The 16,681-nt window shown below is 33.3% G+C and overlaps 2 protein-coding genes across 2 annotated transcripts; both read left to right on the top strand.

Moving 5' to 3' along the window:
* The first annotated feature begins 2,199 nt into the window (after positions 1-2,199).
* On the top strand, positions 2,200-4,989 carry LOC113855725 (serine carboxypeptidase-like 45). Its single transcript, XM_027487353.1, has 10 exons — positions 2,200-2,452; positions 2,648-2,749; positions 2,820-2,915; positions 3,277-3,369; positions 3,476-3,555; positions 3,652-3,939; positions 4,071-4,198; positions 4,367-4,459; positions 4,566-4,683; positions 4,840-4,989. Exons 1-10 carry the CDS (start codon positions 2,200-2,202, stop codon positions 4,987-4,989), a joined length of 1,401 nt encoding a protein of 466 aa, XP_027343154.1.
* Positions 4,990-9,129: 4,140 nt separating this feature from the next.
* LOC113855343 (dual specificity protein phosphatase PHS1-like) lies at positions 9,130-16,681 on the top strand. Its single transcript, XM_027486951.1, has 11 exons — positions 9,130-9,644; positions 9,906-9,995; positions 10,139-10,281; positions 10,519-10,720; positions 11,213-11,389; positions 11,496-11,656; positions 12,691-13,765; positions 14,343-14,489; positions 14,586-14,813; positions 15,656-15,813; positions 16,121-16,681. Exons 1-11 carry the CDS (start codon positions 9,624-9,626, stop codon positions 16,479-16,481), a joined length of 2,763 nt encoding a protein of 920 aa, XP_027342752.1. The 5' UTR covers positions 9,130-9,623; the 3' UTR covers positions 16,482-16,681.

The raw sequence follows: 16,681 nt of genomic DNA, 5'->3' as shown, positions 1-16,681 counted from the left end.
AAACCTGTGTAATTAAATAGGGAAAAGTGGATCAGCCTTTTCTGCACAAGTTAGAAAACAAAAAGAGTGAACAAAGTAAAACTTTAAGTCCTTACTTTACTATGCAACTATCCAAAAGCAGATAATAGGTTTTGCTCTCACTCTCCAACACATTATCCAACTTCGCTGCTCCAAAAGGTCTTTCTAACCACTTCTACCGTTCTACATTATTTTAAATATATATTCAGCATGTTGTTGTGACACAAATTTCCCCCAAGCATGAAGAATAAACCTTGAATCATGTGGGTGTTAGGTGAGAGTGGAAATTGTGTTTGAGAGTCAATAGAATATTTTGACAATACAATAGAATGCCAAGAACACCAGTGACACTAGTGCAACTAATGATGAAAAATCTGAAGCCTTCTGAAAAAGCTATTAAGGTAGGGACCATTTTTTCTCCTTTACCAGTTCTTTGGGCTGCATGTATAACAGAACCCCACCATATATATATATATATATCACATTTGTCTTTTAATAGTTTGTTTGTTCTACAATTTATACTCACCCTCTTCAATTTTTTTCATCTTTAGCTTAAGGGAAGTTCGGTATATATTGTGGTGCAATGTAGTGACTTAATCAATTATGTTATGATTAGACCATTTCTTTTGCTCAACTGTACTTGGATAGGGTCCATTAATATCTCTCGAATATGTTTGCCAAACCATAAACATCCATAAATTGAGCAACTGCATGGCTAGCATACAGATTTAACACAGCTGGTGACCAACAATGAAAAAGCTAGCATGTAAGTGTTGAGGCCACGATGGGGACATGTGGATCCGTATAGGGTAGCATGTGAGTTTGTATATGAAAAGGAAAATAGAAGTGATGGATGAAGTTGGGGGTCGGAGAATAGTTGCTTAGTATCACCAGGACAAAAAGGTTTGGAAGAAAAGAGAAGAATCAAGGTTTACCTTATCATTATAAGAAGAGCCTTTTCGCAACTGGTCAATGGAACAAGTTCATTTCCACATAACTACATAAAGAAAAGTCTTATAACTACCAGGAAAATTTATTCACTTTGGATTTTAAATCTATTCATGTTTCAACAGTGTGGTCAAGAGGAAAGTCTAATCATTGAGCTTACTTAGTTCTTAAATATATACTACATTCCTGTATGAAAGGCAAGTAGGAGAGAAATTAAATGGTAAGTATATAATTCTAAGTCTTTTATGACTATTTTTTATGGTCAATGATGTATTTGAGAACTCTATATCACTAACTTCTCTGACATACCACGATACATGTAAAATACAGTGCCCATTACAGAACTAGGATTGCCCAATATTTCTTGGAATCTCCATGCAGTAGCTATTTTTTGCCCATACTTGTTGATCAAGAAAATTTAATCCATCAAACAAGTTTTTGGGAAAACCCAAAAGGAGCCGTGTATCTCTGCCTGCAACCTGCAATATCCCCCAAGACGCCATGAAGTACTCATATTCTCTGATGACTAAGGCAGGAATACAGAAAAATGAGTTTTTTTCTTCTTCTAAAATGTGCTAAATTAGTCATTTTAACGCATTATAAATTAACTCCCCCCCCTCCCCCTCCCCAAAAAAAAAAACATATTCTAATGTATGAAAAACAGTACTGAGACTGCGAAGCCATTTTCATAGAAAGTGACATTGTCCAGTTGGTGTGGTCAAAAACAAAAAGGTTACAAGGTATTTGTGGTCGATGTATCAACACTAAATAGAGAAAAATACACAAAAGTAGAAGTCTAAAAGAAGATCTACACACTGTAATTCTCTAGAGGGAATATATTAAGGCAGCCCTTATTCCAATAACAAATTTCTTCTTCATAGCTGCAAACTTTATACACTAACTCAGTTTCAAGCATTTGGAGGTCCAACCATGTCTACATACAGTTCTCTTTTTGCTTCAAGGTATATACAGACCCAATACACTCAGGTCCATACCCCTCATACATCTCTTTCAACACCATTTTCTAACCAGGCTGCAACTAAAGAATAAAGCAAAACTGTAATCATAGAATGAAGTAGAGGACAGTGTCCAATCACTTAGTGGCCCACATTTAACCCCATGCAAAAGTACTCAGTAACATTGTAACAATTTAAACACACTACACACTCCCATCTCTCTCTCTCTGATACCACTTTGCCTTACGTAGTCCTACTCTGTCCTGTTTTGTGAAAAATGATGAAATTGCCAACATGGAGAACCATGGCAATGACTGTGGTGTTGCTTCAGCTGAGTACCTTGAAGATCTTCTGTCTCTCTTCTCATGCAGATAGAATTGTTGGGCTTCCTGGGCAACCTCAAGTAGGCTTCCAACAGTTCTCAGGTTATGTTACAGTGGATGACATGCATCACAAGTCTCTCTTTTACTATTTTGTTGAATCAGAAACTGATCCAGCCTCAAAGCCTCTTGTACTTTGGCTCAATGGAGGTGTGCAATCCCTCACTTACTACAACTATATATAATGTAACGATACATGAAAAGTTAGAATTGAAAGTTCAAGGCTTTGGATAAAAAATATACGTATAATATTAGTATATAATATAGATAATTTAGTTTCAGAATATGGTTTTAAAATTTTTTAAAGATTATTTAAATGTATAAGCCAATTCCTGTTTTGTACAGGACCTGGTTGTTCTTCTCTGGGAGTGGGTGCATTCTCTGAAAATGGACCTTTTAGACCTAATGGGGAAGTTTTGATTAAAAATGAGTACAGTTGGAACAAAGGTACTCCATTGACCATTCCATTATATAAGCAAGAATTGCCCCAACATGATCTAGTTACTTTGTGATGCAGAGACAAACATGTTGTATTTGGAGACACCAGTTGGAGTGGGGTTCTCTTATGCTAAAGGTGGCTCTTCCTACAAGACTGTGAATGATAAGACTACAGGTAAACTATCTTCCATTACTATCAATTACTTTAGGCCTTTGTTTTTCTTTTTTAATCTTTTGAGACAAATATACTTCTCTTTAGAAAGCTCCTTTGAATCATATCTTCTGTCGAAAAAGGCAGGTACAATATGTATGAAGCTTAGGCTTTTAAAAAGTTGAGACAAAAACAGCAATTAGTGCTAAAAAATGTCACTCAACTTTTGCATGATATGATATCCTCCATTTGATATTCGTCGTCCCTTGTCCTTAACGGTAGCATTAGAATGTTATTATTCTAGATTTCAATATGCTAGTCCTTTGACACTCAAATAGTCATTATTCCCATCTGTCATCTGAAGCAGTACTTTTAATTTCTTAAGCCAGGGACAATCTTGTATTCTTGCAACGCTGGTTCAACAAGTTCCCCCAATACAGACACAAGGATTTGTTTCTAACTGGTGAAAGTTATGCAGGTATGTATGTCAGTCATGTTTACCTATCATTTCTAGAAAACTCCATTTCCTAATACAGCAATCACTATTATTTATTGTTACACATTTTTATTTGTAAAAAAATCAGGACATTATATTCCACAACTTGCCAAGCTCATGATTGAAATAAACAAAAAGGAGAAGATATTCAATCTGAAAGGCATAGCAGTAAGTAACATACTATTTATTTATCCAGCATGTTTCTTTCTTAGACTTAAGACTTTGCTAATAATGGTAATGTTAAAATGGTCTCTTTTATTGCAGTTGGGTAATCCAGTACTAGAATATGCCACTGACTTCAATTCAAGGGCTGAGTTCTTCTGGTCTCACGGGTTGATATCAGATTCAACGTACAAAATGTTCACTACCGGTTGTAATTATTCCCGGTATGTCAGTGAATACTATCGAGACTCAATTTCACCTCTTTGTTCGAAGGTTATGAGCCAAGTAAGCAGAGAAACAAGTAAGTTTGTGGACATATATGATGTCACCCTTGATGTTTGCATTTCCTCAGTGCTTTCACAGTCTAAAGTTATTTGTCCTCAAACCCAAGTGAGTCTTGGACTATCTCTTCTGGATATTTTTTCTATCACTTATTTTTTACTATTTTACTTATGCTAATTGTTTTTCAAATTGGCTTGTTCATTATGGCTTAAAGAATTTTTTCTCCTGTTTCCAAACAGCAAGCAAATGAGAGTACTATAGATGTTTGTGTAGATGACAAAGTTACAAATTACTTAAATCGACATGATGTACAAGAATCTCTCCATGCCAGGCTTGTTGGAGTTCGAAAGTGGGATGTTTGTAGCAAGTAATTTCTTCCGAATTTAGTGAAGAGTTTATCATTTATCAAATTAATTGGTTACTCTAATGGATTTTCTTAATTGGTCTTTGGAACATGAAAGACTAATAATCATAATCAGTTTATTTCTTAATTTACCAAAAAAACAAGCATTGACCTGCATTGTGTTGTTAACAGCATTCTGGACTATGATATGCTAAATCTGGAAGTACCTACGCTACCTGTAGTTGGATCACTTATAAGAGCTGGAATTCGGGTCCTAATTTACAGGTATTTGTTACAACTAAAATATTTCTTTCTCCTTGTTGATTGTATTTTTTCAGTTGAACCTGAAGGCTAACATAAGTTACATTACCATGTTTTGTTCTCACTATAGTGGAGATCAAGATTCAGTAATTCCACTGACTGGAAGCCGCACCTTGGTTCAAAAGCTGGCAAGACAACTAGGACTGAATACAACTGTTCCTTATAGAGTATGGTTCGAAGGCCAGCAGGTTCATACTACTTAACAACTTTCTTAACTGTGTTAAATATCTGCATGCACAACAATGATGGAAAGCATTTTTCAAGGAATTACAAATCCTTAAAACATAATTCAAATCATATAATTTATGTACACTATAAACTAATCTGAGTATGAAATATTTTAGGTTGGTGGGTGGACTCAAGTTTATGGTAATATCCTCTCATTTGCTACAGTCAGAGGTGCATCCCATGAAGCCCCTTTCTCACAGCCTGAAAGATCACTTGTTTTATTCAAGTCATTCTTGGAAGATAGACCCCTACCTGAATTTTTCTGACGCAACATTTTAGTGTTTTACTGATTTAGTCGGGAGATTATAAGTAAGCTTAAATTTGTACTACATAAATATTAAACGGATGTATTAACTTTGTAATATGTCAAAAGAAAAGTTGGTAAAAACGATTTGAAGGGGAAAGGGGTTGGTTTGGGGTCATAAGCGTTAGTTAATTAACAGGAAAACAACTTGAGTTCAAAGACATGAGAATTATGTGGTTTCATGAGTCACATGCCAATTAACTTCTATAATGGAGCCAACAAGGGGACCCTCCCACTTGTACCTTTGTTTTTGTGTGCTTGTTCGTTCATTTGGTTTATCAAATGTAACGGATCTTTGGTTTAAACAATTTCTATAAAATTGTAGCAAGAAAATGCAACTGGGTTCCTTTTCTAAATTTCTAAGCAAGCATAAAGAACTATTCCTGTTACATAATGTAATGTAGTACTGCCTTCCGTGCCAAGTGGTGCATAGACAAAAGTACTTCTCAAAAAGTAACAAAACTATTTTAAATTTTGGCTTAACAAACTTCTGCTGTTCTGCTTCTAATAAGTAATAATCACTCAGAAAAGTAAAAGCATGCAGAGTAGCAGTAAAATCCTTTATCCATTTTGCTCAGAGCTGGGTCAATAGGACTACTCCAATGCATAAGAAATCTAAAAAAAACAAAAAGATTTGAACTCAAACTTTTGTCCAATAGGGAAAATTTACCATTCACTATTAACATTCCACTTTCTAGATTATCATGGTAACTCAAAACAGTTATCATTTTTCAATAAAATGTAATGTACGTCCGTATGTATCATATCATACCAATTACTTTCATGAAAGATGCCTTGCTTTGTCCGTAAACAACAGTATGATTTTCAAGATTCAAGACAAAATGGGGTAACCCGCCCCTGTTTATGATCAGAATCTTTCCAACTGTCCACGTTTTAATAATAGCTCTAAACAGTGACCTTAATCTAGGGATCTATTAGCTCTTAGGCATTGACTTTTTTCCATTCATAATTACCATTTTGTAAGATTTTAATTGTACTTTAGTTTTTTATTTTTTAAAACTCAACACTTTAATCTTTGATAATAATGTAATTATTTGAGAAACTGCTTTGTGTCAATGAATCATATTATTATTAGAGGCTAAAAGTAATAATTTTAAAAAAAAATAAAAGATTAAAACAAACAAAAAAATTTAAAAGAACAAAAATTAAAATATCACATAAAAATATAGTAACCAAAAAATATATTTAACTTTGTTTCAACTATGTTATACTTACGTACCCTCAAAGTTTAAAACCATGTTTTGTCCTTCATGAAAACTGATGACATCGCCAATTAGAAACTAAGGATTATTCCTGTTTCGGCTGAAGACAAAAAATGGTTTATTGGGGGGAGCTTGTACTAGTGATTGCCTTCACTTTGACCCTATTTCTCTTCTGAGCAAATACTTGCAAGAAACAGTATAAAATATGCAATGAAGTGGTTTGCTTTACCAGCTCTTTACCGTACGAAGATGCCAACAAAATAAAGTTAGATATCTCATTTTGGTATCGAATTTGATGATGCTGCATGCTTAGCAGACTGCGTTTCTTATTAGTTGTCAGTATCCCATTTATAGGTATAGCTTATATTGATGGGTTTCTTTAGATCCTTTATTTTGAATTAATGTGTATATCTATATCTTATATTCAAGCCAAGTGTGTGTTTAGATTTATATTAAAAAATTTATAAGTAGATTCAATAGAAAAGTATAATAATATAGCGTTGATAAACATGAATTAGTCATTTAAACGTGAAATTAAATACACACTAAATATTAATTCTTAAATGGGAATACTTTTAAAAATAATTTCAAATGGCATTTTTATGAATTTTTTCAATGTTGCATATCTTTTTTGTATTGAATATTTTATTTTTATTATTTTATATTCTTTTTAAATATATATTTTTATTTGTTCAAACCAAATAAGATTATTGTAAATAATAAATACATCGAATTTAAAATTATTGATTGAGCTAAAATAACCCAATGATAGTTAATTTAGGGCCTCTGAGATGATTGTCTCGATTAATCATTACTACTAAACATTAGTATTAACTAATAACACATATAATGACTCTATTTTTTACGTACATGTAATTTATTTCGATAATCAAATATTATTATTATAAGTTTTTAAAGTACTAAATAAATAGTTTAGTATTTTTCTCTTAGTTAGTTATAACAATATATTCATAATATACTAATATAAATTAATAACTAATTAATAATAAATTACTAATGATTGATAATTTAAGTTAAATATTACACATTATGTAAACATGTACACCCATAACTATGAGATCTAGCTACTTTATAAACATAAGCAAGGACTCCATCTATTTATGTTGAGAAATGCATTAAGACTTAAAAAGAAACAGATAGACATTTAATTAAGAAAAAATTGTTTTATTGATAAATAAAAATACTTTATTTCTTAATTTTAAAAAATTATATAGAAATAAGACAAATAAATCTAGTTCACGAAAAATAAAAATAAAAATTAGGAAGGTACCAAATGAATCACCTATGGCCCTTTTTGAGTAAATCATATTTCCCTCGAAATATGACCCAAAATGCTAGTTCTGTCAAGCCCAAGAAGCCATTCGACACATTTAAAATAAATTATGCAAATAAAATTCGTTATTCGACGAAAATATAATTATTTTTAATAAAAACATATGATTTTAAATAAATAATTCGTATTAAAGTTTAAAGTTAAAGATTTAGGATATTAAACGTGTGATGTCTTAAGTATAGAATTTAATTTTGAACTGTGTTAGAAAATGATTTGTTGTGAGATATTATATTCATTTTAATAGTTTCTTCATCTCAAAACTCTTTTGTCCACCACAAAAAATAATGTGATCCCAAATAACCAGTAATTTACAGTTTCATTGTTAACTAAGACACATAAGAAACTTTTGTGAACATTATTTTATTTAGTTTCACTGGAGACTGTTACACAGTAAGCTATTTCGAGTAGGAACAGCCTCGTTACACATTTTTTGTTCAAACCCTTCAATTTTACTTAAATAAAAATTTTGATTCGATTAGAATGTTAAAAGAATGTTACTTTTATTCATATAGGTGCTTTAACCAAGGAATTTTATACAAAAATTTTTTGAATTAAAAATTAATTAGGCAACAAAAAATAAATTTTCTTAAAAAATGATGATCGTATATTTTTAATATATTTTTTATACAGTTCTATCATTAATTAAGATTTATGTGATTTTACTGTATGTATTTAAATAAAGATCTTAATTACATATTTATTTGATAATTTGAGCTTGTCATAAATTCCATAAAATAAGTTTAAAAATTATTTTCGTATTACATTCTTTTAATTATCTCTCACTTGAAATGATATTTTTTTATGTTGCTATAGAGTATATCATATTTCTTATTGTAACAGAATATATATATATATATATATATATATATATATATATGGAAAAAGATATTTTTATATGAGTGTAAGTATAAAAAATTTTATATTCAATTTGAACATTTTATTTAACTTACATCTAACAGTTAGTGAAGTAATAAATTATAACTCGTTAAATATAAATTAAATGAAAGATTTAGAATTAGTATAAAAATTAAATTTACACTAATATAAAAGATGACGTCCATTTATAATATATATATATATATATATATATATATATATAATAAACAATATACAAAAATATACGTTAAAAATATATCATTAACATTTGTGTTTGAATAATTTTTTTTGTTAAGTCGTCTTATGAATAGATAAAGTTAATCTTTTATTTTGATTGTATTTAAATTCTTTCAAAAATAATTTAACTTGATTACATTTAGATTCTAATCAAACAACATAAACATAAAATTAAAAAATAAATTTAAAATAATTCCATGCACAGGCATCTTATAATTAAAAAAAGTCCCGGTACACCCAAAAGGGGACAAAAGGGACCGTTGCAAGACCTGAATATTCATAATAAAACTTCATAAAAAAATCATATAAAAAATTAATGTGATGATGGTACTATAAGAAATAATAAATAAATAAATGAATCCAAAGGCATCACTATTCTATTCACCACAGATCATAACCATCATGAAAAAAAAGAGAAGGATCTGGCATATGGTGAAATAGTGATGATGCTCAAGATTTGCTTGGCTGAGACCTTTAATCTTCCATTCCATTCCATTTCCAAGGCCAACCAAACAATCTCACCTTTTTCTATGCACTTAGTGACCCACCACACCCTCAACTCAACAACTTCATCAACTTTTTCTAGTTCTACTTCTACTGTACTCTATACTGTTACTAATTTGTTCTCATACAACACCTGTATTCTCTTAAGCAGTGTTGGATAGTACAACACTTGGAACAGTATCCGTAGTTCCTATTGTGTTGTGTATCTTAGCTCCAAAATCTATGTGCATGAAGTGGGCATCATCATTACCATAATTCACAACCCTCCCAATTCTCTCTCTCACTCTCTCCCCTTAAAAAAAGCAGATTACTTTGCCTGATATTCCGTGCAATTTTTCTTTGGAATTTGACTTTGCAATCCCACGAAAACCAAATCTTTATTATACAAAATAACAATACCATATGGCAAAGGAGCAAAAACAGGTTCACAAATGACACCCTCTTTTGTCTACATAACATATTATATATATATATATATAATATAAATGTAAAATTTTAAAAAAATCTATAATATACTTGTATTCCTGATCATGGCTTTAATTTAGATCTTACATGCATGTTTTGTATTGAACTGTGATTGTAATCTGAACTAACTGGTAGTAGTGTATAGATAGATCCATTATTGGATCTGGTTAATGTTTTACATGAACATTAACATTTTGCATGTGGGAGTGGGAATTACAGGGCAAAGGCCAAGAGAAGGAATTGGAACTCCAAAGGGAAGAAACTGAGGTTGAGATTGAGGTTCCATTGCCTCTCACAGAGACTTCACGGGTCTGATACTTTCTTTTTTTAATTGGATATTCAATTTATGGCATTTTGAAACTGCCAGTGTAACTGCATGGATCAATGATGGAAAGTTCAAAGTTTGAAGCTTTTTGGCGTTGTTTGGGGAACATGGGACTTGGGCAATGCAGGTTTTGTATATGTTGGGAGATATCACTGCTGGGCCTGCGTTTAGGTTCACGCAATGGCTCCAATTGGTTCGTAAACGCACTGCTAAGTATCGTTCCTCTGGCTTCCCACACCGCATTTCCTCCACTATGCCTTCCACTTCTTGGTTAGTTACTGCTACTTACCATTTTCTTTCATTTTCAACATCCCTTCATTGGTTCTGTTAAGTTTTGGCGTTTAAGGCTTTTATTGGATGCTACAATAGTTTTTAGGTTTTTTTTTTCATTTATTGGGTGCTATAGTTATAAGGTTATTTTATTCTATTTTATTTAGTGGATGATGTAGTTTTAAGGTTATAAATGGGGGCATAGTTATGTTGCTAATGCTCATAATTTGTGTGCAGCATCAGAGAATCTATTGAGGATCCAAAAGAGGACCTTCACCCTGATCAAACAGAAATTAGCTTGTGGGAGAGGCTTGGGAAAGCTGCAATGTTGGATATTGAATCGAGCTCCTTTTCTTGGAACATGCTCTCTTCACTGCACCATACTGAACACAGCAGTAGCAATGAACATTCTGAGGATGAGATGAACAAAGCTCTTGAGGTTCATCGTTTTCTATAGTCGTTATGTACAAGCACTGATACAACAAATATTTTGTGTTTAATTCAATGTTGAGGAGTAAATAGCAAGCAGGGTTGATGTTTTAGATGTAACTTCTATGTCATAGATTGCCAACTTAGGTTTCACATACAAGCCAATGTGCACCCTGAGGATATCAGAGGGAGTAAATGTGGTTTTGAAAATGTTGCTAATAGTTTTAAAAGTTACAGAAAAAGGGTAATGATTTCTTGCTGGTTTAGCTTTTGTCCCATATTTTTTTGATTTGGTGCTTCAATGTAGGCATGAGCACCTATGCTGTTCATTCATTCTAGTGGAGTGTTAATATCCATGTAGACAAGTTTTCGTTTTTGGACAGACATAGTTTTGTATTTCTTTGTAGAACAAGATTCAAGAGAAAGTAAGCTTACATCAAATCTTTATTTTCTTAACTTCTCACTTAATGTCACCTGACTCTCCTCAGTTGTGTGCACGTAGGTAACAGTAAATTCTGGAGGGGTTGTCTTCTTTGTCTTTTTCAATTTCCCTGGGAATGCTGACGCTAGTCCAAAAGAAGCAGCAGCTGTTATAAAGATATCGTCATCAAGAATGGCAACACAGTCTGAACGTCTTGGTTATGAATTTGCCAAGTGGATGGGAGTCCAAACTCCACAGGTTGTTCCTTAGGTTTTATAACACACGCTCCACCACATCTGCAAGCTTAGGTTATCAGACTATACTTCCGCCATATTCACTCTTTTCTATTAATTGGAAGATGCAGGGTAGAGTCATTCACAACACAAGTTTAGAATGGCAACAAATAAAGGAAGCTGCAGAAAAAGCTAGAGAAGCAGCAAATTTTGAAGGTGATGAACTTGGTGAAGTGACTTGTTTCGAACTTTTGGAAGCACTCGAGCTCAGCCGATGTCTATTTTTTATGAGGTATGATAAAAATATGATCTTAATAAGTTCAGGTTTATAACATAATACCTTTGCTTCTTTGTCACTTCCAATTAATCTGGCTTAAACGAAGTGAACATTGCCAATATACAGCTTCTGATTTTTACTTTTTTACATTGAATTTCAATAAGCTCAGCACAGGACTGTTTGACTGATCTTGACATGCCTAAAGCAAATCTTTGAAATAGATCGTTGGTTTTTCTCATATACAAAAGTCCCATCACCTTGTGTAAAGCAAGTGTTTCGCCAGTTTCTCAAGCATGCTTAATAGAAGGCAGTTTTTCCTGGCATTTATAGGAAAACCAATGAAAGGTTAATTCTTAGGAAATTCTGATTGGTTTTTTATGTCCCTATGCCCTTTAATGATGCTGATCGTCAAGATTGGATGGGTAGAAAGCTGTTGTCTCTCTGAACAAAGGAAGCCTTTATAAAGGTTTCCACGACAAATAGCAGGCTTTGTCCTGCCAGGTGTGGTTGCATCAACATAAGGGCATGTTTAAAAAACAATATGCATAAAATTCTATTTTTTAAAGAATACACAAAATATCATCCTCAATTTTGTTACTTTTGCCACATAATGATGATTTTGTGTTTAGACTTGGTGTTGCTATTTCTAATGTGGCTTCTATACTGTCATATCCTCTATATTTACTACGTTCTAATGCAAGATTAAACCATCCAAGAAATGGTATTTTCAGATAAATAATTTAACAGTAATAATGTGATTTCAAGCGAGAACCACCTAGAAATAATTCACTGATTCTCTTGTTTTCTTCCACTATGAAACAATATATCAGAAATTGGTACAATGAAAAGAAAAATGTTTTATTTCTAAACCATTTCTGTGCTCACCTCATTAATTCCCAGAGAAGACAATGAAAGCAGTTAATATGGTATTTGTAGAAAGAGTTGTTATAGCTGGTAACTCATTTGCATCTTTTGTTGACAAAACATAGCTGTTCTTCTACAGAATAAATTTTGAATTTTCATTCTGAAAATTCACTGTCTTCTTGCAGTTATGTACATGGTTCACCTTTGCTTGAAAACTCCAGCGCATTTGAACGGGAATCTGCAGATAGAACATCAGCAGATCTTGGCAGGGTACTAATGCTGGACCTTGTCATCAGAAATGAAGATAGGCTTCCTTGCCGTGAGCTCAGATGGCGTGGGAATCCTGCAAATTTGTTGTTAGCTGAAAAGGCGATCTCTGGAAATACTGATACACTTGAAACAGCTTTTGATTCAGCAATTAATCGATATAGACCGAAGGTGATTAGAGCACTTCAAAAAGAAAGAAGGTCAACTTCAGTAGATAGCAGATTCAATTCTCATAATCCCAGTTTGATATCACAATCCTATGATATTTCAGAGATAACAGAATCACCAAGATCTGCTGACACAAGCATTAAAAGCCAAACATCAGGAGAATCACAGTCTCCTGACTTTAACATTGTAGCCATTGATTCTGGCGTTCCTCGGCGACCCCCTGCTGGAAAACGTGCAAATGATCAGGTCAATTACCCTAAGTTGGTTGAGTTGCTGATCAATAGTTCTGAGTATGCCTCAAACCTGTTATATGATATAACTGGAGGGAAATTAGGATATCCTCCACCAGGAGCCATGGATACAACTGATGTACATGCAAGTGAAACAACTTCAGTAGTTCATGCATTCCGTACTGGTTTCCGTTCTGCTCTTAGGGATCTGCAGGGATTCCATATATTCCTACTCACACTTCACCAAAGACTTGATACTTTGTTACGATCATTTATGAACATTATAAGCAAAATATCTTTGGGGGAATCTGACAAAGAGGATTATGTGGTTCCAGACTCACCTTCACTTGCTGCTGGCGGTACTTCCTCTCCAACAAGTAAGGAGAGGCCTGCTACTGACAGTCATCAAGATTTTATTGATTCAGAATCTCAGAGAACTGCTTCAAGGGCATCACCTTCAAGCAATAGAGATTGCAATGACTCTACTCCCATGTCAAGAGAAAGTTGGCATGGAAAGTTCTATAAAGGAAATGGGGAACCACTTCGTAGTCTCCGCTTGACAGCTAAGCTCCGTGACTTCCATAAATTTGCCAAGGTTGGTCTTGTAGGAAACATAACCTTGTTCCCTATTCACATGGTTTTTTTGCTGCAGTTGGCATAATCTGAATCGATGTTTTGATGCATTTGTTCCAATTGACTTTTTGGATAGATCATAAATAATTAGTCAGCAGCATATTGCTTTACTATGCAAAGCAAAACAATAGGACTTTTTTGCATGTCAATGTGCCCCTGTTGCTTTCATAAATGAATGCATGGATATTGAATTAGTTCCAGCCATTCTTATGTTGAAAATGCATGTTATTTCTCTGTTTCCTTGACTTCTGCTCTTGATGTTATCTTATTGCCTTAACAGATGTGATTACACTAATGAACATAGACCAGAATGTTGCCTGTTACCAAATTATTGAAAAATGGATTTTAAAAAAGTATTTATCAGGAGTTCCATTTCCCCTTTTCTCTGCATGTGCTAATATATAGGCAATCCTATGACTCTGGGCGATTGGTCAATAGGAATAGAAGAGCAATGTAATTATCTGTTTTCTTTTCCATATAAAACAGTATTTTTACCATGTTCCTTATTTTTTTTTTGTATACTGCTTCATGGTTTTCAGGTTGATGCTGAATCTAATAAAGAATTGGAACAGTGGAATGAAATGCTTAAAAGTGATGTCATCAAGCTATGCCAGGAGAACAATTTCAATGCAGGATTTTTTGAGGGTAGTGATAACAACAGTGTTGTTGATGCATATGAACTTAAGGTTATCTTCCCTTTAAAAGATTCAAAACTGCAAATTATAAGACTCCTTTCATTTGAGGGATTTCTAGTCATGATGCATTATCCTTTTAAATTTCAGGTTAGACTTGAGCATATCCTTGAGAGAATCGCATTGATATCTGATGCTGCAAGTACGGAGAGACCATCTGCAGTTACAAGTTGTCTGTTCATTGGTGGAGCACTGGCTGCAAGATCTGTATACACACTACAATACCTGGGAATCACACATATTTTGTGTTTGTGTACCAATGAAATTGGACAGTCAGAATCTCAGTTTCCTGATCTATTTGAGTACAAGAATTTCTCTGTAAGTCATATCCACTTGTCTACTTTTTACCCTCAATTATTCTTTTGTCTTATTTGTTGAGATTTTCTTTGAGATTCAGTTTAGTGGGAGTCCTTGACACCCGTCTTTTCTTTTCCTTGTTGATTATCCATGCATTTAGGATTAATCAAGTTAAATTTTCATTGAAGCCTTAGTTCATGTTCGTTTCTCACTTTAATAACTTCTTGAGTTTCTAATGACTATTATAAACTACCACTTATCCTAAAAGTTTATGTTCCTAGGTACATACATGACCATGAAAAATGTAATTATGAAGGATGATGGAATTTAATGTAATTATGAAGAATGGAGATGACAAAAATGTAAGAAGTCCATGTTCATGCTCTAAGCATGGACAATGTCTTGCTCTCGTGCTGAAATTTAATTTAATGTAATTATGAAGAATGGAGATGACAAAAGTTACATTGTTGACCAATTATGCAAAGAGGTTCTCATACCGTGTCAGCAAACAATCATCTCAATCCAAGTGCTTGAGTTGTTAGGTGCAAAGCCCATGAATGCTTTTTAGATCATATTTAGATTAAGATTTCTACCTTAGTCAAAATATCCCTAATCCCTCTCGTTAACAAATGATGGAATCGAGAAATGGCCAGGGTAAATCAGGTTTAAAATTTTCCTGCTTTACTAGCATAATAAAATTCATATTATGGAACTAGAATTTTGTATTATGATCTTCTATACCCCTGTTCTTATGCACTTTCTAATGTTCTTTTCTGTTAAAATTTTACTTTTAAGTTTTTAATTAGTTTCCTTTTGGGAATATGTCTTCATGTTGGTTATATTCACTATCCCATTTGTAACAGGTGTGTGACAGTGAAGAATTTAATATCAGCACCGTATTTGAAGAAGCATGTGACTTTCTAGATTATGTTGAGCAAACAGGTCAAAAAGTTTTAGTTCATTGCTTTGAGGGGAGAAGCAGAAGTGTCACACTGGTCCTTGCTTACTTAATGCTCCGGAAGTAAGTAAAAATGAAAATTTATCTAAGATATAGCAGAGATTGCAAAATGATACTGTCACCTAAGCCAATCACTGTTGCAATTGTAATTAGATAAGAGAATCTTAATAGCAAATATATTTACCACTGGTTTTTTTGGGTGGTGAACTGTATTAGTAGTGTAGTCATCAATTCTTTCATGGTTAAATGCTAGGAAACAATCTAATTATAATTTACCATTTGGCAATCATAAGCTCTTTGATGTGTTACATTATTACTGCTAATGAGTGACAGCTGCAAAAGGTTTTGGACTGAAGCTTTTCTGGTGCAGGAAGTATACTTTGTCGGAAGCATGGCAAGCAATTAAACGAGTTCACCGTCGAGCACAACCCAATGACGGTTTTGCAAAGATCTTATTGGAACTCGATAAGAACTTGTATGGGAAGGTTTCAATGGAATGGCAGCAGCGGAGACCAACAATGAAAGTTTGCCCCATCTGTGGGAAGAATGCTGGACTGAGCAGCAGTTCACTCAAGCTACATCTTCAGAAATCACATAGAAAGCTATCATCTGGGAGTGTAGATAGTGCCATGACAATGGAGATCCAAAAAGCATTAACAGCTTTGAAGATTAGTCGCAGTGGGAGTGTCAGTCCCACACAAAGGTCTTCTCATTCAATAATAGATGAATAGAAACAACAATTTCATATGTTTTTCACTGCCAAGGTTAGAAATTGATGGGGGTAAAAATCCAGCAGTCAATATTGCCCAAAGTGTGTTTTCTTTAGTTTTTCTTCTACATCAATAGAATTAGGTTCGGAAGTGGGTCTAAGAGCTGTCCCATTAAATATGTTCATTTAGAGTTGCGAATTGTCATAATCAAGTTTTTCCAC

Source organism: Abrus precatorius, unplaced genomic scaffold (genome assembly GCF_003935025.1).
Source record: "Abrus precatorius isolate BTA unplaced genomic scaffold, Abrus_2018 Scaffold11, whole genome shotgun sequence".
Classification (NCBI taxonomy): Eukaryota; Viridiplantae; Streptophyta; class Magnoliopsida; order Fabales; family Fabaceae; genus Abrus; species Abrus precatorius.
The sequence above is the reverse complement of the archived record's forward strand: the minus strand, read 5'-3'. Positions and strand labels throughout refer to the sequence as shown.